A 26,587-nucleotide genomic window follows, 5' to 3' on the forward strand; every position below is an offset into this window, starting at 1 on the left:
AAATATTTTGCGTGTGTTTTTGCCATTAAGTAGATGGTAAATAATGTTGAGATTATTAATTACACTTTTGCACAAAAAAATAGTAATTTTGGTATTTTGGATCCAGCCAATTACATGGAACGTTTTCTTACCCAGGATGAGTGTTGGGTTCACCACTTTGAACCAGAGACAAAAAAAACAATCAATGCAGTGGAAACACCCAAGGTCACCACCTCCAAAGAAGGCCAAGGTCGTTTTGTCTGCGGGGAAGGTCATGGTTTCAGTTTTCTGGGATGCCAAAGGCATTGTGTTCGTGGACTATCTTGAAAAGGGACAAACCATAAATGGACAGTACTATTCTAACCTACTGAGACAGTTACGCGAGGCTATCAAAAAGAAGCGACCAGGAAAGCTGACGAAATGGGTGCTGTTCCATCAAGACAATGCCCTAGCTCACAAGTCAACAGTGGCCATGGCCACTATCCATGAGTGTGGATTCGAATTGGTAAATCACCCACCATACTCCCCTGACTTGGCACCCTCGGACCCTGTTCCCAAACCTGAAAAAAAAACTTGGCTAGGAAGCACTGTCGGAGCAATGATGAGGTGATGGCTGCCGTTGAAGACTATTTTGACTCTCAAGGTGAAAGCTTCTATGCCAAGGGAATCGAAGCGCACAAGCACCGCTGGAAGAAGTGTGTGGAGTTACAGGGAGACTATGTAGAAAAATAACCCTGAATTTGTTCAGTTCGACAACTGCATCATATATATATATGTGTATATATATATATATATATATATATATATATATATATATATATATATATATATATACACACGATGTCTGTTAGAAAAGTATCCGACCTTATTATTTTTTTCAAAAACCATATGGATTTGAATCACGTGTGATTGCGTCAGACAAGCTTGAACCCTCGTGCGCATGCATGAGTTTTTTCATGCCTGTCGGTTGCGTCATTCGCCTGTGAACAGGCTTTGAGTGAGGTGTGGTCCACCCCTCTCGTCTATTTTTTATTGCGAATAAATGTCTGAACGATTTGGAGCTTTGCTGCATCAATTTTTTCCCAGAAACTGTGAGAGACCTCCAGGTGGACACCGTTCGAAAAATTAATATGGCTTTCAGGGACGATTTTATGGGGATTAAACAGATTATGGGGTGTTACTGCCCCTTTAAGGACGGCCCACAACTGCTGAAAGCGCGGCGCGCTCCCAGCCCCCATCGACAGGCTGACACCCCGCTGGAACAACCAGATCATTTCCAACGTGAAAGCTTTGTTGATCCGGGACCTCGTCTGACTTTCACAAAAAGGCAGAAGATGTGGACATCAGCACTTTATCGACACATTTCACCGTTACAGGAGGTTTTTTTCATGAATAAAGAAGCAGAGGGATGTGCCACCGTGCTGCTCATGGCGCGGCACAAAACCACCCCGGTGTTGGTCTCACAGGACGGCTTAAAGGTGGATTTCAGATGGCTGTCGGTTGCTTTTCAGTCGTGTGATTATCCGACTGTGATTGTGCATGAGCTGGACCTGCCCCAGCATGTCCTGGAAGGCTTCATCACGGCGTTGCTTTGCGCCGAGCGGCTGCACCGCGACACGCAGTGGAGCAGCTTCTCTTTCCATGACAAAAACTCCTGTAACAGTGAAATGTGCCGTTCATTTTTAAACTGGATGCTGTCTTGATCTGGTATGTCATCTGACTAGCACAGGAATTGTAAAAAGACGTGGACATCAGCACTTTTACGGCACATTAAGACCGACGTGCGGAGGAGTTCCGCGCGTCGCGGTGCAGCCGCTCGGCGCAAAGCAACGCCTCATGGGACATGTTCTGGCATGTCCACCTCATGCATAATCACAATCGGATATTCACACGACTGGAAAGCAACCGGAATCCGTCTGAAATCCACCTGAAAGCTGTCCTGAGAGACCAACATCGAGGTGGTTTTGTCCCGCGTAATGAACGGCTCCGTGGCGCATCCCTCCGCTTTTCTTTCCATGAAAAAAACTCCTGTAACGGTGGAATGTGCCGAAAAAGTGCTGAAAGCCATATTAATTTTTCGAACAGTGTCCACCTGGAGGTCTCTCACAGTTTCTGGAAAAAAAATTGATGCAGCAAAGCTCCAAATTGTTCAGACATTTATTCACAATAAAAAATAGACGAGAGGGGTGGACCACACCTCACTCAATGTCTGCTCACAGGCAAATGACGCAACCGACAGGCATGAAAAAACTCACGCATGCGCATGAGGGTTCAAGCTTGTCTGACGCAATCACACGTGATTCAAATCCATATGGTTTTTAAAAAAAATAAAAAGGTCGGATACTTTTCTAACAGACCTCGTATATATATATAATGGGTTCCAAAAGGGAACAAAGCAGAGGAAATGCATGTAGCATGTTCCTAAGTGTTAGTGTCCTTGCTAATGTACTGGTTGTAATAGAAAGGATAGTCATTTGATAATCTGTGATAGATGATGTAGAAACCTTTCCCAGAGATCAGCCTCCCGTCCGTGCAGCCTTCTACACTCCAGTAAGCCAGCTTAAACCTACTTTAACGATGAATATGTTTTGTAATATGAATGTAGTGCTAAATAAATGCCACTTTACGTAGAAGATACACCAACATTTTCCACTTAATTGTATGTGTAAGATTTATGTAGTTTCCCTGAGTCTTGGGGATCTGTGTAAGAATCATACCTTGGTGTGATGCCAACCTTTTCAGCGAAGCCACCTGCACCCCTCGGGGCGGTTTAACTACTGAAAGCAAATTATTATGAAAAGGAGTTGCTGATGCCAGCACAGGTGGTTGGCTTCTGTTAAATTGATGAGTCAGGAGTTGTAATGGTGTTCCTCTCCTTTGTGAAGATGGTTAAAGAGATCAGCGTGTGAATTGGGGAACCGTAATTTGCATGTCGTTTGCATCCGCCATCATGATAACATGACAAATCTGAGAAGAGGACAGCATTGAGGTATCAGTTGGTTGTTTAAAATTACAGCTCATTCTGGTTTGATCTGTGAGCGTGAGGCCACATGACGTGCGACTGTTGTAAACCTGCAGTGTTTAAAATTTACAAAGATATATGGTTGTGGATTATTACACTGAGCTGGAGTTTAGGTTCTTGAAAGGGTAGTTGTAAAACAGCTAACTGATCATCTGCAGAGGAATGGTCTATTTGAAGAGTTTCAGTCAGGTTTTAGAATTCATCATAGTACAGAAACAGCATTAGTGAAGGTTACAAATGATCTTCTTATGGCCTCGGACAGTGGACTCATCTCTGTGCTTGTTCTGTTAGACCTCAGTGCTGCTTTTGATACTGTTGACCATAAAATTTTATTACAGAGATTAGAGCATGCCATAGGTATTAAAGGCACTGCGCTGCGGTGGTTTGAATCATATTTGTCTAATAGATTACAATTTGTTCATGTAAATGGGGAATCTTCTTCACAGACTAAAGTTAATTATGGAGTTCCACAAGGTTCTGTGCTAGGACCAATTTTATTCACTTTATACATGCTTCCCTTAGGCAGTATTATTAGACGGTATTGCTTAAATTTTCATTGTTACGCAGATGATACCCAGCTTTATCTATCCATGAAGCCAGAGGACACACACCAATTAGCTAAACTGCAGGATTGTCTTACAGACATAAAGACATGGATGACCTCTAATTTCCTGCTTTTAAACTCAGATAAAACTGAAGTTATTGTACTTGGCCCCACAAATCTTAGAAACATGGTGTCTAACCAGATCCTTACTCTGGATGGCATTACCCTGACCTCTAGTAATACTGTGAGAAATCTTGGAGTCATTTTTGATCAGGATATGTCATTCAAAGCGCATATTAAACAAATATGTAGGACTGCTTTTTTGCATTTACGCAGTATCTCTAAAATTAGAAAGGTCTTTTCTCAGAGTGATGCTGAAAAACTAATTCATGCATTTATTTCCTCTAGGCTGGACTATTGTAATTCATTATTATCAGGTTGTCCTAAAAGTTCCCTAAAAAGCCTTCAGTTAATTCAAAATGCTGCAGCTAGAGTACTAACGGGGACTAGAAGGAGAGAGCATATCTCACCCATATTGGCCTCTCTTCATTGGCTTCCTGTTAATTCTAGAATAGAATTTAAAATTCTCCTTCTTACTTATAAGGTTTTGAATAATCAGGTCCCATCTTATCTTAGGGACCTCGTAGTACCATATCACCCCAATAGAGCGCTTCGCTCTCAGACTGCAGGCTTACTTGTAGTTCCTAGGGTTTGTAAGAGTAGAATGGGAGGCAGAGCCTTCAGCTTTCAGGCTCCTCTCCTGTGGAACCAGCTCCCAATTCAGATCAGGGAGACAGACACCCTCTCTACTTTTAAGATTAGGCTTAAAACTTTCCTTTTTGGTAAAGCTTATAGTTAGGGCTGGATCAGGTGACCCTGAACCATCCCTTAGTTATGCTGCTATAGACGTAGACTGCTGGGGGGTTCCCATGATGCACTGTTTCTTTCTCTTTTTGCTCTGTATGCACCACTCTGCATTTAATCATTAGTGATCGATCTCTGCTCCCCTCCACAGCATGTCTTTTTCCTGGTTCTCTCCCTCAGCCCCAACCAGTCCCAGCAGAAGACTGCCCCTCCCTGAGCCTGGTTCTGCTGGAGGTTTCTTCTTGTTAAAAGGGAGTTTTTCCTTCCCACTGTAGCCAAGTGCTTGCTCACAGGGGGTCGTTTTGACCGTTGGGGTTTTACATAATTATTGTATGGCCTTGCCTTACAATATAAAGCGCCTTGGGGAAACTGTTTGTTGTGATTTGGCGCTATATAAAAAAAAAATTTGAATTGATTGATTGATACTTTTAAACAATTTATGTCAAATTGTAGAGATTTGCTTTCTTTTTGGGATTAAGGAAGATCATTTTACAAATTTGGGTAAATTTTTGTATTTGAAATGGCATAAACAAATTAAAATGTGTGAAAGTGTTCTAATACTTTTGGAGGGCAATGTATCAGTAACTCATTGCATAATTTTGCAAAGTATGTACACGTTGGTTGAATAAAATCATAATCGCACCATGTGCTAGTGTTTTCACGATAGTGGAATTTCTAACTTTGATACAATGCCTTGAAAAGTATCGATACTTGATATCATTTCAACACCATGGTTAAAAAATTGCATCAGTACACAGCACATACTGTACAATTTTAGACTTTATTAAAAGACAAATATAGCAAAGATGACAAAGCGATGTGACTTTTCTTGCCTTGTAGCAGTACGTAAGGTTTATAATATGGTAATTGATTAGATTCTTCAATACAGTGGTCCCTCGTTTATTACGGGAGTTACATTCTAAAAATAACCAGTGGTGGGCACACTTCCGATAATCTGATAACAGATAATTATCGAAGATAATGTTTTCATTATCGGATTATCTTTTTAGATAAATTTAAAAATCATCATCGGAGTAATTATCTTCCAATGAATTACCATCCAATAACTTTTAGACCGATAACGTACTAAACTAAGCTGAACAGTGAAAAACATTTTTAAAACTGTTAAAGCTGTTGAGACCTACCTGTTAAAAGTTTCCTAATAGGCATGTTGTTCTACCCTCTGCAAACAGAAACCACTCTATCGTCTGTAAGCAAAGGAGAACTGGTGATCAAAAAAATAAGTAATTTCCTTTAACACCATACTAATATAATCGCAATGTCACCAAGTCATCCAGAGGCATACATGTTTAACTTATGGTTCAAATTTTAACCACTCATTTTAGACAAGTTATTTAAAATTATTGTCATGTCTGAAGTTTATAAAGTGAAAATATCAGATATATGTTTTCGTTTTAAAGTAATGTGCCAATTTTTATGTTTTGTGAGCACATGCTGTGCCAGGCAGCAATGCATTATGGGTAGCATAAGGTAATCTCAGACGTTCACGACAGGACAAATGCATTTGTTCTGCACTTTGTTCAGGGTCCACAGATAACAGCATTAACCTCTAGTGCCTAAAACTCTCGTGAATATATTCTCTGGGTTTATAGACGTTAGTGTATTTGCGTTTGTTAAATTCCACGCATCTTAAATGTAGCAGACATGGATTATCTGGAATTTTGTTTGACATTTTTTCAGGGCTGCTACTGCCATCTACTGGCCAGGAGTGTTCATGGCAGTATTAAACGTCTGGGTACATGGCTGCTCTCAAAGTGTTGGTATTGTCCATTGTCCAGGCGCTTTTTGTGTGTATATATGTTAACTTTGTATTCTAAAACTACGGTTAGAAGTAATTCCGACTCCTTATCGGTCCACACGAACGAGGTTGGCGCCATGTTTTTAGTTTTTGTGGAAGTGACGACAAGAGAATAAAAATGCTGATTGGATAGAATTTTAATCAGTACCACCACCCAAAGGTTTGGCAGACTAATTACAACACATTTATACGGTTCGATGTGGATGGATTTTTTTTTTACACGACGTAGTGTGGATGAAGTTTTTTCCCCAAACTGAAAGGGTAAGATATTCGGTTTTACAAATACCTGACAACGTGTCTACGTGGCCTTATGTCTGTGAAAGGCACTATATAAATAAATTTACTTACTAATATTGAGTGCACGTTTTACAACATCATAAAAGTTTTAAAACATACAATTGCGATGACACTTCCAGGGCTCCGTAAAAATGCCTGTTTTTACAAATAAAAATGGAATATTTTACAAAAGCACATTTATCTTTAAACCAACGCACGACTCACGTCACATTAACGTGTTGGTTTACATAATGGATTACTGAACCAATCATTGTTTAGCACTTTTACCCAGAATGCTTTGCGGTCTGTGTTTGTTACAAAACCTCAGAATTAGTGCCTTATTCAACATTAAAAGATATATGTTATATTTTAACTTTGTACAAATGACAGAATTGACATTAATGGAGTTATTCTATCAGTATTTTCAAAAAACCATAAGTTAGTATGACTTTATTTTTCAAGACCCCCGCCTGAGCGGAGTGTTGAAATTGATAGAGAGCTGGCATTATGGCTGCTCTCGGTGTGCGTCTGTGGTGGGAGTGCTGTTGTAAACAAGAGCTTCCGGCAGGGGCAGAATGTTGAAAAAAAAATGATTATGATTAGTAAAGAGTTGATTTCGTGGGTGCTCTCAGGCCCCCTGCAGGAAGCAGCACAGACAAACATTCTTGCTTATTCTTTAGGTCTTTTACCGCTTTTGATGCTTTTAAAAGCAATCGTGTTAAAAATCAATTTCAGCTCTTTAGTAACTGCAAATGTCCCATAGACAACACCGGAATTTATCGGTTATCGGTTATCTGTAACTTCCGATACATTTTTGGGTGGTTTATCTTTATCAAAGATAACTTTTCAGTTATCTTATTATCTGTTATCGAAGTTAATTTTTTGGTTATCTGTGCCCACCACTGAAAATAACCCACAATAGGCGAAATCCGCAAAGTAGTCAGCGTTATTTTTTGCAATTATTATAGACGTTTTAAGGCTGTAAAACCCCTCACTACACACTTTATACACTTTTCTCAAACAGGCATTAACATTTTCTCACTTTTCTCTTGTGTGTAAACACTCTCAAAGTTCAAACCTTAGTAGAAAAATAAGACCAACCTGTTTTCAGGCCCAAACATTTGTTTGAGAAATAAAAATAGAACGTTTTCCTATAAATAATTATGATGGCTTTTAGAACTAACAAATTTAATTTTAACAATCAACCTACAAGGTTGGACACATAAGAAATTATTAATAGTGACTCACCAGTATTTCACAGATCGTCTGACCGTGCCACTTCATCCTGGTGCTGCTCCGCTGTCGTGTCTTTTTTCCACTGAGTGACACCTCGGTGCAGGTGTCTTTTTCCGAGTGAAGAACACAGTTATGGGTAGTTCTCTCTTTTTTCTTCTGGGCGAGAAGATTCTTATAAACAGACATGCAGAACACAATGCGCGTGCTATCCCTTCGTGGTTCCGCGACCGGCTGCTTGATGATGACGCAGAACACAATGCGCTGTAAAAAAAAAAAAAAAAATGCAAAATTGGACTAAAAAAAATCTGCAAGGCTGCAAAAGGTGAACCGCGTTATAGCGAGGGACCACTATATATATATATATATATATATATATATATATATATATATAACAAGTTTCATATGTCTTATTGTTGGAATAGAAATGATATTTTAGTATATCCACAACTTCACTATTCACACTGTGTTTCTCTCATTGTAATGCAAAACACTTCTCTGACTCACTGGTAGTCTCGGTTAGTTGACGTGTACCATTCTTCTGCTTGAAGCAAAGCTTTGTCAGTGAAAACCAACTTGTCCTGAAGAGATTTTTGACATCAAAAGCCTTCCAGTGTCTCAAAGGTCACACTGTTTTCTTTCTTGGCTTGTAAAAAGAAATACGAGTCTGAAGTGTGTGTGTGTGTGTGTGTGTGTGTGTGTGTGTGTTTGTGTTTTCTTTTAATAGTACAAAATCAAGGATTAGAATGGATTCAGCATGGAGGGTATGATACTTCATGGAATTAATGCTATGGAAACATGTATTATATGATGGGTTTATCAAATGTGACACTGTTTTTAACCAGCCATTATTTATAAATCATTTCTTTTTAAGAAGTCATGGTACTGATATTTTTAAAGTTAATACTCAGCACCTTATTCACCACAATGGTCAATTTCAATTTCAATTTATTTTCATTTATATAGCACTAAATTACAACAGAATTGCCTCAAAGCGCTTCACACAGGTAAGGTCTAACCTTACCAACCCCCAGGGCAACAGTGGTAAGGAAAAACTCCCTCTGAGGAAGAAACCTCAAGCAGACCAGACTCAATGGTAAAATCACAGGGCTCGGACAGCAAAAATATAACGCAATGCTAAAATACCCATGGCTGTATGAGCATTGTGTTATTTATAATTTGCAGTTGTTTAATTAATTATTAAGATCATATTGTCTTACGTGTAGTTTGTAGTTGTTCAGATCAAATCATCATTTGTTCATGTTGTGCAAATCAAGGAATATTTGTAGATCACCCTCTGTGCATTTGCACGTATTAATATTAATAAGAGAAATTTAACTCCATAGAAAGTTTTGAGTTCACGATAATTAGCATGCAAGCTAACGTCCACAAAATGTCTTATCAATGACACCAGAGGTGTTATCAGGTTACAAGAACAGTGTTTTCAGTTTTAGAAGTGTTTATTTCTCACTTGCTTTTACATAATATACCAGAAAGAAACCGTTAGCAAGTCATTAAACTAGGAAGTGACGTCACCATGCTAACTTCTGTTAAATGTCTTATAAATAAGTACAGAGGTGTTAATAGGTTCCAAAAACACCATCTTTAGTTATAGAAGTGCTTATGTCTTGCTATCTTTTACATAATATATGAGAAACGTATTATAAACACACAAAACGAATTGGTTTTGCAGAAACCAGCAGCTGACGTCACAGTGCAGCTCTACCCACATCACTCAAGGACGAAAAGGATCACATAAACAGAATGCGACTTTTTAAACCTCTTAAAATACTTGCATCATTTTTACTGAAATTGGAGCAGCCTTAACTTTTGACCCCTGTACAAACTGAAACTGACCTTTGTCACTATTTTTGCTGTTTTTACTCCATAACACTCAGTCATTGATAGTCCAAACTATACCTTTTTGGAATTGTTATGATCAGACAAATAATGTGATATAATTTTCAACACGATTGAAGAATTTTTACATTTTGACCTCTGTGTAATTCGTCATTGACCCATAGCTGGCTACATCTACCACCCTGGGATGGTTTTCATACATTTTTGTGTAGGCCATAATACACTGGAGCTGGATTCTAAATGTCGTTTCATCACTGTGGTACCGATTAGGTCAAAATGAATGATTGGCTCATAGACTAACAGCTTTGAAATGTTTTGAAACCTTTGAAACACTCCTTTCAAACATTGCTCTGTAGTTCGTATGAAAAGGAAAATGTTACAATATAAGGTGAGATACACAACAAAACAAGAAAGTAAACGTTGAATTAAAGAATAGATGGAAGGTTTGGTTCGGGATGGTGCCAAAACCTTTTGTCGGTACTTTAACCCAACAATGGCAAACTCATAACACTGCTTGGAAACATTGGAAGTCCTTCTTCTTGTAGGTAACTGCAAGTGACACTAGGTGCATAGTGCCACCTACTGTACAGGCACATGCAGATGCACTTATTGGAGTATAATTCTGGAGAAAGAGAAACAATTTGTTATCCATTCCTGGTTCACCCAGGACATCTCCCATTCTAAGTTCTTGGCATGTCATTGCTTCCTCCCACTGCAGTCAATATTCATAGTTCCTTTTCAATCCTTTGAAACACCCATATTTTGAACATAATTCAGGAATCTGCATGAAAAATAACACCTTCACATGCTGTGCTGCCACTCAGTGAACACTGGCACCTGCTGGATAGTTGAGGATTTTACATTCATCCATCCATTTTCTGTACCCACTTCCTCCAATTAAGGGTCACGGCAGTGCTGGAGCCTATCCCAGCAGTCATAGGGCACGAGGCAGGGTACAGACTGGCATCCTGTCCAGGGATATTGCAAGACCACATATAGACAAACACACACACTCACAGTCAACTTAACGTTTCCAGGTCACCTAACCTACATGTCTTAGTGGATTTTACATTTTCACTTCTAAAGACAACATTCAGCACAGAGTCTGTACGTGCATTAGCGCCCGTTGCATGTGATTTACTGAAGTCATGAAACTCTGAGCCCTATCATCTACTCAAACGCTCCATGCTAATGTACTGCTTGGCTCTGTGGCACTACAGAAATTTTTCAATTTCAATTTTTAGTTTCAATTTATTTTCATTTATGTAGCGCCAAATCACAACAGAGTTGCCTCAAAGCGCTTCACACAGGTAAGGTCTAACCTTACCAACCCCCAGAGTAACAGTGGTAAGGAAAAACTCCCTCTGAGGAAGAAACCTCAAGCAGACCAGACTCAAAGGGGTGACCCTCTGCTTGGGCCATGATACAAAACATAAATTACAGAACAATTCACAGACGAATATACAAGAAATGCTATTGGCGCACAGGACAGGAGGATCGCCAACACAGAAACCATTTAATTGCTATTTTATCATGTGAGATAGGAGCCGCCATGACAGGCTCCATGCTGTGACCTCAAGTCTTTACAACAGGAAGTGGTGTCACCTTTTATTTTCAGTGCGAGCCTGGGGTTTGTCAGCAGCAGATGTGTACTGAAGGTGCAAAGAGAATTCATTTAACTCCTCCCACAGCTGTTTGGGACACAAGATAGAACAAAAACTAAGCTGGTGAGTCTCAGTGCAGTCAGGAAAAACACACAAATGTCTTCTATGATGGAAGATATCAGAGTTATAAGTTGATGGAAACAAAGGAACCCAACTCCAGATTTTGCTTTAACGATGTTATCTTTATATTTAGACCTCTCTTATTCCTCCCACTCATTTAATTTTGGGTCTCTGATGTAATTTCTCCTCCTCTGCTTGCTCTTTGTTTCACCCAGAAACTACTCCCTGTTCTTGGGTCTCGCGTGCGCACACACACACACACACACACACACACAAAACAGTAAGCAGACTGGCTGTGTGAGGCCTTTGAGGTTTGTAGCTGATGGTTGTGGTTCTGTTTATGCAGCAGCACAAACGGTTCAGCTCAGCTGTTTCTGTACATTTTGTTCCTTGTTATGGGTTTTTTTTTTGGGGGGGGGGGGGGACTGAGTTCCACGTGGCACTATGTTCTATCACTTTCCCACACTTTTATCAAACAAACAAACAAAAACATCCTGGGTTAACTGTTAACATTAACATTGTTTTCTTATCAGATTTAAGTGTTGAAAATCCAGTACTTGGAAAAATTAGGCTGTAAAAATATCATTATCACATCTTGGATGTGGGCAAACTATGGATACTGTTGAGTTAACCATTTCATCACAAGGTATGTACTGTTTTGCACATGTTAATTTACATTCTACAATAACACTTACAGGCTGTGACTAATCTGTGGGTATATGGGCTTCAAAAACGTGATTTTATATCGTATATATTAATTACAGTTATAAATAACGCCATTTAACTTGTCTTTTCCACGCTGATTAGTGTACATAGCAAAAAAATTCCCAACATCCCGCTGCCTCAGAAAGCTTTTAAGAGACCACCTTTCACACATCTTTTCACAGCAGAGTGAATACATTAGATAGAACTTTATTGTTCCCTTGGGAATCCCAGGGAAATTGAGGTTCTAGCAACATTGTATAGCAGCACACAGGGTAAGAAGCACACAGAGCATCAAAAGTGGGGGGGAAAAAAAGACAAAAATAATACTGGTTCAGACCGGAACCAGGCGGCACTCGCAATCCGTTGCGGAACCCTGAAGTCGCTTGTTGAGATTAATTTCACTTAGACTCAGGTTTGCCTGTGTGCACCGCTTGCACCAACCTGTGGGTATTACACACCGCTGAACTGTGTGACCTGCTGTGACTCCTTCAGATCTCTCTGGAGACGGAGCGTCTGGGTCCTCGCCGAGTGGAGAGCTTAAGGAAAGAAGATGAAGCATGGCAGAAGAAGGCTCATGCTGTTGTCCTCTCCATACAAGAGCTGACTGTCAAGTTCTTCGAAACCACGACTCGGGCACAGAAAGGTAAATATGGAGTTGATTCCACTCATTATAGGACCGCATTTCTGTTGTTGACATGGCAAAAACTAGAGTAGCACTCACTGGAGAACATCGATAGCTCCATTAACACTGGTCAACGCGATTTTTCTTGCATGGAGTTTTTCAACAGAATTAGGGTGATTGATTCAGCAACAACCGTGTGATATAACAGGGCGTCATTCACACTGCCATCCAGTAGATGGCAGTACTCTATGCATTTTGACCCATCTACTGGATGGCAGTGTGAGTAATGCCCAGTTATATCACATGGTTGTTGCTGAATCACAACTTAAACAGAATTTTCACTTTTGCAAATGCCTTTTTTTAACAAATGAAAAAAATGACATATTTTACAAATACACATTTATTTGTAAAAACCAACACACGTTAACTTGTGTGATGTTTTTTACAAATAATAAATCAACCAATCAGTGATCAGAAGCTCAGTTTACCCATGATGCATTTTGGCATCTGTGTGTGTTAATGTTCAAAATTTCAGATTTAGTGCATTATTTTAAAATTAAAAGATATGCATTATATTTTCACTTTATACAAATGACAGACTTGACATTAATGTAGTTAAACTATCTGGATTAATTTGGTTTATAAATCAAAACCATAAGTCAAACCTGCTGTATGCTGTGAGGGGAAGTGAGTCTTTTTTTACAGCAGTGGGCAGTGTGCACAAAGATTGAAGTGCTGGCTCGTTGGGTTTGTGATCATCTTTGATTGTAATCAGAAGAATTGGCGGTGCTTAAACTCAAAACCGGCTTGTCATTAGCTGAGAGTGTACCGGAGACAGTACTGAAAGTTAGTGGTTACCTGTAGTTTCCACTAAATGTTTTAGTGGTTTATTGGTTTAGCCTTATAAAAGTTAACTTTTCAGTTAGCTGATTAGCGGTTATTGAAGCAATTTTTTTGGTTAGCTGCACCCACCACTGCCCTATACCCTAGACCCCCCACCAGGGGCTTCGGGCCTTTGGCCCTTTCCAAAAATTTCGTTTTTTTGTTTTTTTCCCATGGCCCACTTTCATCACTGTTCACATTAAATCTCGCTAAAACTTACGACCGCTCTCATTTGCCTCGTCTTCATTTTTCTTGCACTTGCACTTTTTGCCACTGCTTTGGTGATTACAGCTGAAAAAAAAAAAAAAACAATGCACCACTTCTCCGAGTGAAGTGATGCTGTGTTTGTGCAGGCTGTCCCCGGAAGTGGTCAAATCCCATGATATCATGCAGTGGTTCAAACGAGACTGCGCTTCCCCATTGGTCCAAAAAAAAACCAAACAAAAAACAAAAACAAAAAAAAAAAAAACAAAACAAAAAAAAGGTGGTTGTAAGGTACCTTGTGATGTACCAGATCCATACTGTAGCAATAATTTGTTGTTAACTGCTTGATTGTCATGATTTAACAAGTTCATTATTGAAAAACAATGTCTCTGAAATACTGAATAATAATAAAAATTCCTTTCATTTCAGTTCAATTTCAATTTATCTTCATTGCCTCAAGGTGCTTCACACAAGTAAGGTCTAATCTTACTAACCTCCAGAGCAGCAGTGGTAAGGAAAAACTCCCTCTGAGGAAGAAACCTCAAGCAGACCAGACTCAAAGGGGTGACCCTCTGCTTGGGCCATGATACAGATACAAATTACAGAAGAATTCACAAAACAAATATACAGGAAATGCTGTTGGTGCACAGGACAGGAGGGTCTCCAGAACAAATACCACACCCATCTCTGGATGGAGCTGCACCTTAAACAGAGAGAAAAAAAACAGAATCAGGCATCAGAAAGACAAGAAATACAGTATAATTTGTCAGCATTAAACAACAAGAAAAACAGGAAATACTAAAGTGGCCGGCCACTAGCCCGGCCATTCACTGCATTTCATTCAGCTCTTTATTCCTCCAAAAACATTTCAATTTTCAAACCCTCTCTGTTGCATTACAGCACTGAATCTTCGCACCCATGGGGACAAACCAATTTCTGTTTTTATATGAATTCTGCTGAGAGGTTTTTGTGCTCAAGCAGCGTCTGACTTTGTCTTGTGTGTGACGTAGCCCTGTATGAGCGGATGCGTGCTGACCAAAGGAAGTTCGGTAAATCATCCTGGACAGTAGCAATGGACCGCATGGAGCGCCTGCAGTATGCACTTTCCAAAGAAACTCTGCAGCTGATGAAGGCCAAAGAAATCTGCCTGGAACAAAAGAAGCACAGCCTGAAAGAGGAGGTGACTCACTCTGGAAACACACTGATTTAAACCAAACGCGAGCCACAGGTTGTGTTTCCATAGTCTGATCATAATAATAATAATAATAAATGTTGTTTGTTGCTTCGTCACAATGAGAAAACAATGAGATTTCTCTATAGATCCACAAATGTCCAAGTTTGTGCAGCGAGACCAAGGTTCTTCTGTGATGAAAATGATACATGGGTGAGCGTAGCATCACGTGGAGTTTGATTGGTCAACAGCAGTTAGATTTCCTTGTATTCTGGTGCGACTTACACAAAAAAAGACATTTAGATCATATTGAACTTTATTGATCCCTTGAGAAGACTCCCTCAAGGAAATTGAGGTTCCAGCAGCATTGTATAGCAGCACACAGCGTAAGAAGCACACAGGGTAAGAAGTTGTACAGTCTCATGGCCTGAGGGACAAAGGCAGATAATGATAATACAGGAAAAATGTACAACGTATACTCCAGAAAATATGGTACATGCCTGGGTTTTGGTATGAAACATGCTGAAGATAACAGTGAACTTAACAGTGAATGTCACATCTTCATCACTGGATCAATGTTTGCAGAAGGTTGATGTTAAAGGAAACACCACATGGACGTTGTGCACACACTTAATCTTTTGCGTGTCTTACGGAGTCAAAACCTTGGATGAGCACCACACACACACACACACACACACACACACATATATATATATGCACCAAACAGACACATGTTGTGCTGCTGCTTGCTACTCTGGCCAGCAAAGAACATTCCACATTACAGCTGAAGTTTAAGAATGTGCACATCCAAAGGGTGTAGACGACAGTGTGTCTAATGCTCGTGTATGTGTGCAGTTATTCAATATTTATATTTAGTCTACAGCCGAATTTACTTTCATTTAGTTGTTAAATGCTATGTGTACGGCTGCAGGATAAGTCATTAAAACTAATACAGTCATGGCAGACTGTGCTCTGAGGTATTGTGTTCAATAATGTTGACTTTCTAAGTGTGTGTGTGTGTTTAAAAATTTTAAACATGTAACAGTTTTGTATTTTAATGTCGTGATAATCTGAGAAGTGGTGGATATGTGAAGAACTCTGCTTCTTTTCTATTATGTTGTTATATATTTTTAATTTGTGCCTGTTAAGGATGAACTCCTCACTTTGACCTCAGATTATCAGTTGATTCATAAACACCTTTTTCTAATACTGGATCCATGTGAAGTCATTTTTTTTAGGTGCTTGGATCGATTAGAAGGTGAGTGTCTGGCATTATTAGACAGTTATCTTCATTATAGTGGAGGAGAACAGATCTGCCTTACTTGATAGATCAGAGAGGTTTTTTTTGCTCAAGACTCACGCCTGATTAAAGAGGTGCAGTCTTACAGAAGGACAACAAGATCATGAATGAACCGACATCATGCACGTCCTCAAACTTAGTGAATTCCATTAAAAATGACATGTTATAAATGTATTCACATACCTTACAATTTATTTATTGGTTCTACCAGAGCGCTTATGGTGTTTGGTTGCAGTAAAGAAATGTTCTTGTTGATGTTACAGATGCAGAGTTTGCAGGGTGGTGAGGATGCCATGCTGCAGCTGGACCAGCTGGAGGCACGGTACTATGATTGGCAGCTGCAGCTGTATGATATTCAGGGGGAGGTGCTGCGCTGTGAGGAGCTGCTGCTCACCATCCAGCTGAAGAGTCTGAGGCGGCAGATGACAGGTGAGCAGCAGCAACACGTTGTGACTCACTGGTTGCAGCAGTGTTGAGAAATGTTGGTGCTGGAGTAGCCCACGCTTCACCTGGCTGCGACACATAGATGGCTACATCAGGTGGTGGGGAGGGACAGGTTGTCTGTCTGGGTGGTTGCCATCCAGGAAGTGTGATGGAGGCGGCGATGCACAACATCAGCGTGTACCAGCTCTGACTGCTCTCCTTTTGGTTCAAAGCAGCTAAAGAACATCACTTCGTAGCACCTCGCCAGGATACAGAGTCAAAGACAACCAGTCGCAACACAACTTTACAGTTTGGAATAAAAATGAAAGGTGGCCAAAGAAAAGAGTTATACCAGATTGCACTGTGTATTGTTTAAGTGTTGTTTGGTATCGAGGCCATGACTTCCAGGTTCTGCTAACAGCCGCATACTTGAAGTGTCATACGAGCGATGCATTCATGGTGGCTTGGAAATCCCAAGTTGGAAACTTGCAAAAACTTAATTCACATGATGAACTCTGAAAACCATGTGGATGCACACAGCAACATATTTGACCTTTTGTTTTACAAGGAAGACATCAGTAAGTTGTTTTTGGGGATTTTTTTCCCCACTACTTCACACATCCCAAAAATAATATATTTTTTTCTCTCTCTTATATAAAATATACTACAAAATGTGTTGCTGTATTTTGGTTTTTTGCACTATGTCAGACAACTTAAAAATAGTGTTGCCTTTGACATTATTGTTTTTATTGTCTGAATTTCTATTATTTACCTTCTATTCTGTTTTGATATTGTGTCTGGATTAAAAAAATGCATCTTGCATTTTTAAGCATCCTGCTGAGTATTTTCCTGAGTATCAGTTTGAGTTAGAAATTATAGTATTATGACAAAGATCTGTTTGTAAAAGTGTAGGCTGTACAAAACAACCCAATGCAGGTTTGTCACATACCTGTTTTTAGCCATATTACAGCCGCTGCTTCACCTGAACTAAGTACATGTATTTCTGATTGTCCCAGAGCGACAGGACGAGGTGGTGTACTACGATGCCTTTGAGACCCCTGATGCCATGAAGGGCATAGAGGAGGGTGTAACCTTGGCGTCCCCACTCAGAGACGAAGAACTCGGCATCCTGCAGCAGAGGATACGGCAGCTGGAGGCGCGGAGGGGCCGCATCAACACCAAGAAAGTGTACCTCAAAAACAAGAAGGTGAGGAGGACTGCAGAGCGTGTTTCATATACAGGTGCTGCACTCAGTGTTTTGGTTATTACAGGGTTCAGTGTAATGCATTATTCATGCAGGGTTTTTTTTTCCCCTCTCCTTTTAATAGGAAATCTGTGTTGTCAATCGCAACCAGAATGTCCAACAGCGCCAAGGTAGCCATGCTGACAGCAGTACCCATCAGGCACTGCAGCAGGTACAGCTCCATCATCATTACGTGTTTGGCACTATAGATACTTAAACATTTGTAGAAAAATTATAGATTTTTAGGCCTGTTTTGGGTGAAATTATCCAAATAAATCCAACAACAGTCTTAATAATCCTGTGAACAATTTCACTGCTGCTGGTTCACTGATCAGACATGAACGAACTGTGGATACATTTTTTTTTACTACCATCACAGCGAGAAGAGTCACAAAGTGATAATTAGAAAAAGCTCAAGCTTTTAGCACAATTACATTGTTCACCTTTAATCTCATTTCACTACCCTGGCTTTAATTGTTTGATCAAAATAAAATTGTAAGACCTTTTTATATATATATATATATATATATATATATATATATATATATATATATATATATACAGTAATGTTCAGAATAATAGTAGTGCTATGTGACTAAAAAGATGAATCCAGGTTTTGAGTATATTTCTTATGGTTACATGGGAAACAAGGTACCAGTAGATTCAGTAGATTCTCACAAATCCAACAAGACCAAGCATTCATGATATGCACACTCTTAAGGCTATGAAATTGGGCTATTAGTAAAAAAAGTAGAAAAGGGGGTGTTCACAATAATAGTACTGTGGCATTCAGTCAGTGAGTTCGTCAATTTTGTGGAACAAACAGGTGTGAATCAGGTGTCCCCTATTTAAGGATGAAGCCAGCACCTGTTGAACATGCTTTTCTCTTTGAAAGCCTGAGGAAAATGGGACGTTCAAGACATTGTTCAGAAGAACAGCGTAGTTTGATTAAAAAGTTGATTGGAGAGGGGAAAACTTATACGCAGGTGCAAAAAATTCTAGGCTGTTCATCTACAATGATCTCCAATGCTTTAAAATGGACAAAAAAACCAGAGACGCGTGGAAGAAAACGGAAAACAACCATCAGAATGGATAAAAGAATAACCAGAATGGCAAAGGCTCACCCATTGATCAGCTCCAGGATGATCAAAGACAGTCTGGAGTTACCTGTAAGTGCTGTGACAGTTAGAAGACGCCTGTGTGAAGCTAATTTATTTGCAAGAATCCCCCGCAAAGTCCCTCTGTTAAATAAAAGACGTGCAGAAGAGGTTACAATTTGCCAAAGAACACATCAACTGGCCTAAAGAGAAATGGAGGAATATTTTGTGGACTGATGAGAGTAAAATTGTTCTTTTTGGGTCCAAGGGCCGCAGACAGTTGACAGTGAGATGACCCCCAAACTCTGAATTCAAGCCACAGTTCACAGTGAAGACAGTGAAGCATGGTGGTGCAAGCATCATGATATGGGCATGTTTCTCCTACTATGGTGTTGGGCCTATATATCACATACCAGCTATCATGGATCAGTTTGGATATGTCAAAATACTTGAAGAGGTCATGTTGCCTTATGCTGAAGAGGACATGCCCTTGAAATGGGTGTTTCAACAAGACAATGACCCCAAGCACACTAGTAAACCAGCAAAATCTTGGTTCCAAACCAACAAAATTAATGCCTCGCAGATGTGAAGAAATCATGAAAAACTGTGGTTATACAACTAAATACTAGTTTAGTGATTCACAGGATTGCTAAAAAAGCAGTTTGAACATAACAGTTTTGAGTTTGTAGCATCAACAGCAGATGCTACTATTATTGTGAACACCCCCTTTTCTACTTTTTTTTTTTTTTTTTTACTAATAGCCCAATTTCATAGCCTTAAGAGTGTGCATATCATGAATGCTTGGTCTTGTTGGATTTGTGAGAATCTACTGAATCTACTGGTACCTTGTTTCCCATGTAACAATAAGAAATATACTCAAAATCTGGATTAATCTTTTTAGTCACATAGCACTACTATTATTCTGAACACTACTGTGTATATATATATATATATATATATATATATATATATATATTTCAGATCAGATTACGGTCTAATACAGCGAGATCACTTTACAACTTTTACATGCAATATGAGTAAATCATCTATAATAATTATATTTATATAATAATAATAATAAATAATTGGCAATAACAAATTTTGGTATGAATTATAGTTGCGAGTGGATACTCAAAAAAGTGCTTCCACTTCTCGTAACACCTGGAAATTTTGAACATCAACATAAATATTGACTGGCGTGTATTTGGACAGTAACACACTTTTTGTAATTTTGCCTCAATACACAACCACAGTGGATTTGAAAAGAAACAATCAAAATGTGATTGTAAAGTGGATTGTTGGCTTTAATTCAGAGGTTTAACAAAGGTCTGTGACTGGAATTTATATTTTGAAGGAACAGCTTGCATTGTGTGTGCCTGGAGGCGAGCGGCGTATACACACACACACACACACACACACGTAACAAGCTGCTCCTGCATACTGATGTGGAGAAGGCACTATGATTCATGCTCTGGAGCAGAAGATGGTATTAATACACCATTACGGTGGATGCCAGCTGCTACTAAAAAAAAAGATCTGAATGAGAAGGATGAGTGAAATTAGTCTCTAAAACTGAAAGACAGTGTTCTTGAATAAAGAGCGTGAATAGCCTTCGTATGTTGTTGAATAAAGAGGGAATAATCTCAGACTACTCTGTACCCCACTTGTTACCACTTTTTAGAACAGCCAGAACTGCAACACGGAGCACAGCTTGGCTAAGGGAAGGCTAATTGTAGTGTCTTAAAAATGTAATGGCACTTTTTTTTAAGTTTACTTACATTTGATGAAATGTACACATTTACGTAACTACGCTTTGTTTTTGTCTCTTCAGCGACAACAAGCAGCAGTTTACTCTTGAGTTCTCTATGCCTTGTTGGGCAGCACAGTAGCTTAGGGGTTAGCACTGTTGCCTCTCAGCAAGAAGGTTATGGGATCGATTCCCACCTGTGGCCTTCCTGTGTGGAGTTTGCATGTTCTCACCGTGTTTGTGTGGGTTTCCTCCGGGTGCTCCGCTTTCCTCCCACATTTAAAGACATGTAGGTTAGGTGGACTGGAAACTTTCTAATTGTCCAGGTCTCTCTTGAAAAAGATGTCTTGATCACAGTGGGACTAACCTGATTAAACAAAGGTTAAATAAAATAAAAATAAAAAATAGTGGCATTTACTAACCCGTTAGCTTCTGCTCACTAACCCAATGTGTGTGTTGTAAATAAATCATGCTTCAATTAAATTATTTTTTCTTGTTGCAAGAAGCAGCAGCACCACATTTCAAAAATAATCTCTACCTATACAGTGATGCGACTTCCATACGTTTTTTTTTTGGGGGGGGGGGGGGGGGTGTTCTTTGTAGTACATTTTTGAACAGACACTACCACTACTACAGTGTGACAGGTAGTCTGGAAAATACAGTAACTGAGGAAGAAGGCTAAACGAACACCTAGGAATGAAATAACTTTTATTCTGAAGCTCCACCAGAACCTCAGGATCACAACTAAGGAATTGATGAACTATTTGGAGGCATTAGATAGAAATGTGACACCATCCACCTGTAGGAGAGGCTACATGATCATGACCTGTGAGGCTGTCGACAAAGGAGGAAGCTTTTAATCCAAAACTGACACAATACAGCCTTTGTCCTGCTCATCAGCTGTCTTATTTATTTATTTATTTTGTTTGTGCTCCGCAAGCCTTGAATTAATGATTTAGATTTTTGCTGCATGACGCACTGGTGCTCGAGGTTTCCACCCTTAAATACAGCCACAGGTTTACCAGTTAACCCTGAATTCTACCAGTTAATCATTGAGGAACTTTTACAAGTAATTCAATCAATTTCTGGCTCCTTGTTTAAAGAGGCATTAATCTTGGTGTACTTAAACCTTTGACCAAATGAAAATCAAACACAGCTGCTGCCACATCAAAGTAAACTTCTTGTCTTCCAGGAAGTTGAAGATGAGACCAAGAGAAGTGCCAGAGTGAGTCAGGAGCGGCAGAGAACTCTGGATCGTCTCTGCAGCCTAAAACAGGTTCGGGAACTCGGGCGTCTGATGTTCTGCCGGGAAGCTGCTCGTCTTCTGACTGAGTGATGTCTGCTCTTCACACAGCGTTATCCAGGCCATGTGACCCTGAAGTCCAGCAGGCTGCGGCGAGCAGGAGGAGGTCAGCCCAGCACCCAGTCAGCCGGCGTCCAGACGGACCACATCTCAGATCTCCCACAACTCTCTGCTCCTCCTCCAGCCGACTCCTGTGGCTCCGACTGTGTCTCCTTACCAGCAGTTGGACCGGCAGGAGGTGAAAACCTTGTCTCTCCACCTCCCTTCAGCTCTCTTCCTCCCCTCCCTGCTCCCCCTTCTGTTCTCTCGCTGGCTTCTATTCCTCCCCCCCCCCCACCTCCTCCACTTCCTCCTTCAGAGGAGCAGCAGGTTGAGAAACGGGCAGAGAATCCACCGAGAAGCCCAGAGCGGCAGCTGGAATGCGAGTCGGAATCCCTCCCGCTTCCTCTGGCTCCTTTCTCCCCTCGCTTCTTTGACAGCAGCCAGCTGCTGATGGCGAGGAAGAAACTGAGGAAGACGGCGTCTCTGGACTCCTCACAGTGGAGAAGAGGTGAGGAGGACAGCGAAAGAATTTAACACTCCGATCTCACGGGTGTTCTCTCACTGTTTATGCTCATGTGCGTCTGCAGCGAGCTCGCCCATGGACGAGGTGCTGGCCTCTCTGAAGCGAGGAAGCTTCCATCTGAGGAAGGCCGAGCTTAGAGTCCTGGCTCCCGATCCGGACGATGACGGTAACAACATCCTGGCCCAAATCCGACAAGGCGTCAGGCTGAGGAAGGTACGGACCCGGCTGGACCAGCAGCAAAACGCCACAAGCACCCCCCACTCTGCTGACGCTTTGACACGCAGCATCCACGAGGCCCTGAGGAGAATCAAGGAGGCTTCCCCGGAATCTGAATCCGAGGATGAAGGACTTCCGTGCACTGACTGGGAAAACTAGATGTTCTCATGGGAAGAATTTATTTTATTTTATTTTTTTTACGTACTGAAGCCACGGCTGCCGCGTTGTGTCTGAGTTGTACTGTAGCCTTCTGTGATGGGTTTGTAAAAACGCCATTTTTTTACTTTCTCATCACCTCAAACGGCAAAACCTCTACGCGCAGTTCTACACACAGCGATGAAATATTTCTGGGAGTTAGTGCATTTAAGGATATGGCGAGCACATTATTTCGTGCTACCCGCACCACTACAAGTGTGAAGGGTGAGTAAAAAACGAGCCGTTTTCTGACATGGTAGCAAAATGTTACAGCATACAGAAAAATAACATTCAGCCTTAATAAAATCTAATGATATATTTTATCCATCAAGTATGTCGTTTTCGTGACAATGTAAGAGAGGGATGTCCTGGTGCAATTGACATGATTGATATCTGGCCTAATCAAGTTGTCTTTTGATTGATCGTCATCAATCAAAATGAAACCACGTCACCATATCGGTGACATAAATGAATGGACTGCATTTAGATAGCGCTTTTCCATCTGCATCAGACGCTCAAAGCGCTTTACAATAATGCCTCACATTCATGTGAGGATGCTGCCATACAATGCACTCGTGACACACCGGGAGCAACTTGGGGATTAAGGACCTTGCCCAAGAGCCCTTAGTGATTTTCCAGTCAGGCTGGAATTTGAACCAAGGATCCTCTGGTGTCAAACCCAGCGCTTTATCCACTTGACCATCACCTCCCCTCTTTCATGTGTGTGGTGCCAGTGTAGTGGGCAGGCAGCCAGCACTGCTGCTGAGTTTACCACAGAGCCACGGTGCACGTTTTAAAAAAAATCCATCAACACTCTCCGCTTTAAAAACAGAAGTCTGTTATATATTATTCTAGAGCCGACCGATATAAGCCCTTTTCAAAGTACTCACTATTGGCCGAAATTTTGCCGATAGAACGCCGATAATTTCTCATAAACAGAACAGTTACTGGAATAATGTTTGTGTCAGCAGTGTAAAATGTCCTTGCACAGTTTATCCAGTAGATGGAGCTCTGACTCCATTCAACTGAGAGCTGCTTACATCCCTGCTTAAATGTGTTCATCACCGGCCCCCGTAGTTCGCCGTCACACTGCACTGATCCGCTGACAAAAGCATACAAGTAAGTTTATAAGGATGTTGTTTGTAATAACTTTGCGATTACATTCACCCCACATTTCTCCCGTTTCAGTTCAACTCAGTTTGATTAACTCAGTTTATGTAGTAATGTGTCAAATGTGCTTCATTGCGTCGGTCAGGCTTTTTATTAAGCCCACGTTATGTAGACCTTATTTCTAGCATGAAAAACTTTCGTTTACTGCTAAGAGGTTGAAACATTCAGATTCACTGGTTGTCCAGGAGGGTTCTGGGAATTACTGCCGTTCGCCATTAATCCTCTGGGGCCAACGCCATCGTATACGACGGCTGGTATGAGGCTTTACTAAATTGTAAATAACCTTTTAATGATATGAGAGAGAAACTTAATTTTTTTGCTGAAAAGTTAACTCCGCTGACTTTCGATCCACCGTCAGCCATCTTGGTACTCCTGATAGAAGATGTGTGATGACGTGCGCAATGTGAGTGTCCAATAGGAATTGGTTCTCCGACACATGGTTTTCCAAAATCCAATCGTAGGGCAGATTTACCTCACATGATATGGCAAAGATCATTTTCAGTAGAGGTGCACCGATCAGGATTTTTTTAGGCCGATCACTGAAATTTTGATCTGCCGATACCGATCAAGGCCGATACCGATCAAGTACATATTTGGATCATGCCCACAATAAGAATATAGGTCTAATGTATAGGACTATTTTTGCATTAAAACTTAATGATGAAAACAAAAAACATGAATTCAAATAAAGACACTAGAATAAACTGCCAACTTTTGTTTTATTACACTGACTTTGTTCTACCAGCAAGCTTTTTTCCCCCATGTTTCATGTTGCTCAGGTTACAGCCTGCAGAGAATACGTTGAGAATGTAAAATACAGCCCTCATCCTATGGGGTTAAAATTGTCTCATTAATATTTGTAAATGCACACAGGGTGATCTACAAATAATCATTGATTTGCATATGTGTTCAGATATCCACAAATGCAAATGTCATATTTGTAACTTGTAAATTGGTCTTTGCAAATAATGTATTTGCAAATATAAAACTTAATTTGTAAAAAAAAATTACATTTGTAAAACTGGAAATTGTATTTGTGAATTGAGTTTCAGCATTTGTGGATCACCAATTACATGCATTCATCGCTTTCCTCTGTGACGTAATTTTGAGACATTCTTTTCGCGAAATCCACAGATCCACAAACAAATCAATCAATTCAATTCAATCAATTTTTTTTAAATTTCAAACTTAGTTGTCAATTCCAGTATCATGGCAGTGCACAATATAAGCAAATCAAATGAACAAAGCTTCTTTGTACTCTCTGTACCCCTACACTCATATGAAAAAATAAAATCAAAATGCCTACTGATTCACAAATACACACTCACGCACACTGGATATCCACTAGATGGCAGTGTGGTTCCATTCATTACACAGCAGTCTATTTAGATCTCTCAGAGCCATTTGACTCATTTTGACTTCTGATATGAGCTGGACGGACATGGACTACATTAGATGATGGCGACTGCTCTCCTTGTCTGTCCAGTCAAAATGAGTTTACGTCACAGAGGAAAGTGTGTCATGACAGGACCAAGCGCTCCCTGTGCTACTGCCTGCACTGTTGTGATCGGTCCTTTTGATCGGCGCATTTTGCCGATCACCGATCAAGGCGTGATCGGCTGATAATGATCGGTGCCCGATCGATCGGTGCACCTCTAGTTTTCAGGAGTGATATCTTACTAGTTGGCCCGTTTGAATAGCCCGCTAACTGCTCCAATTGCATTTTTTGAACTTGAAAATTCTTCTCTGTTATAAAGTTAATCAATATGAGGACAAAGCTTCAGCTTTTAGCTCATACCATTTTTGTTAAGGGTCCAAAAAAGAACATTTTATTCATTAAATAATAATAATGATATTGGCTGATTTATCGTCTATTGGCAAATCAGCTGATTTATCAATTATCGGCATTTTTTTTCATCCAAATATCGTTATCGGCATCGGCCTCAAAAAAATCCATATCGGTCGGGCTCTAAATTATTCACACAGATCCTCAACAGTGTACAACCAGTTTCACTTTATTTCATAGTGCGGTGCCGAGGCAGCCATAATAACTCGCACACTGGTCGTGTATGGTTTAAAACATATTTATGCTTTGCTTTAAATTACCACTAACTCTGTTTGTGACAGATGGCACGTGATTTATTCTTTTTAACCATCCAATCAGATGGCACCTTTCATGTAAACAAGTTTTTCTTCTCATTGTGTTTATTGTCCTCCTGCTCACAGAGACCGTGCAGGTGTGTAGCCAGAGGAGCGAGGGGTTAGAACAGCCCCCAGCCCAAAGGTCCACTTTTGAACACATTTTAATGACATTTTTGAAAACAATACTAATGATGAATACGAGGCGGTGCGGCGGCACAGGAAAAACACCTCCGTGTTGATAACCATTTGTAAAATCCAGGTGGCTTTTGATGGCTTTCAGT

The 26,587-nt window shown here is 40.3% G+C and overlaps 1 protein-coding gene across 1 annotated transcript in view; it reads left to right on the forward strand.

Moving 5' to 3' along the window:
* Positions 1-23,579, forward strand: part of jmy (junction mediating and regulatory protein, p53 cofactor) — a 58,372-nt gene extending 34,793 nt beyond the window's left edge. Inside the window, exons 3-10 of the mRNA XM_034192539.1 lie at positions 12,519-12,669; positions 14,745-14,914; positions 16,469-16,634; positions 17,645-17,835; positions 17,957-18,043; positions 21,908-21,991; positions 22,070-22,568; positions 22,648-23,579. Coding sequence (XP_034048430.1) covers positions 12,519-12,669; positions 14,745-14,914; positions 16,469-16,634; positions 17,645-17,835; positions 17,957-18,043; positions 21,908-21,991; positions 22,070-22,568; positions 22,648-22,958 — 1,659 coding nt within the window. The 3' untranslated portion in view covers positions 22,959-23,579. The remainder of the gene's footprint in view (positions 1-12,518; positions 12,670-14,744; positions 14,915-16,468; positions 16,635-17,644; positions 17,836-17,956; positions 18,044-21,907; positions 21,992-22,069; positions 22,569-22,647) is intronic.
* The last annotated feature ends 3,008 nt before the right edge of the window (positions 23,580-26,587 follow it).

The sequence above is a fragment of the Thalassophryne amazonica genome, chromosome 17 (assembly GCF_902500255.1).
Source record: "Thalassophryne amazonica chromosome 17, fThaAma1.1, whole genome shotgun sequence".
NCBI lineage: Eukaryota > Metazoa > Chordata > Actinopteri > Batrachoidiformes > Batrachoididae > Thalassophryne > Thalassophryne amazonica.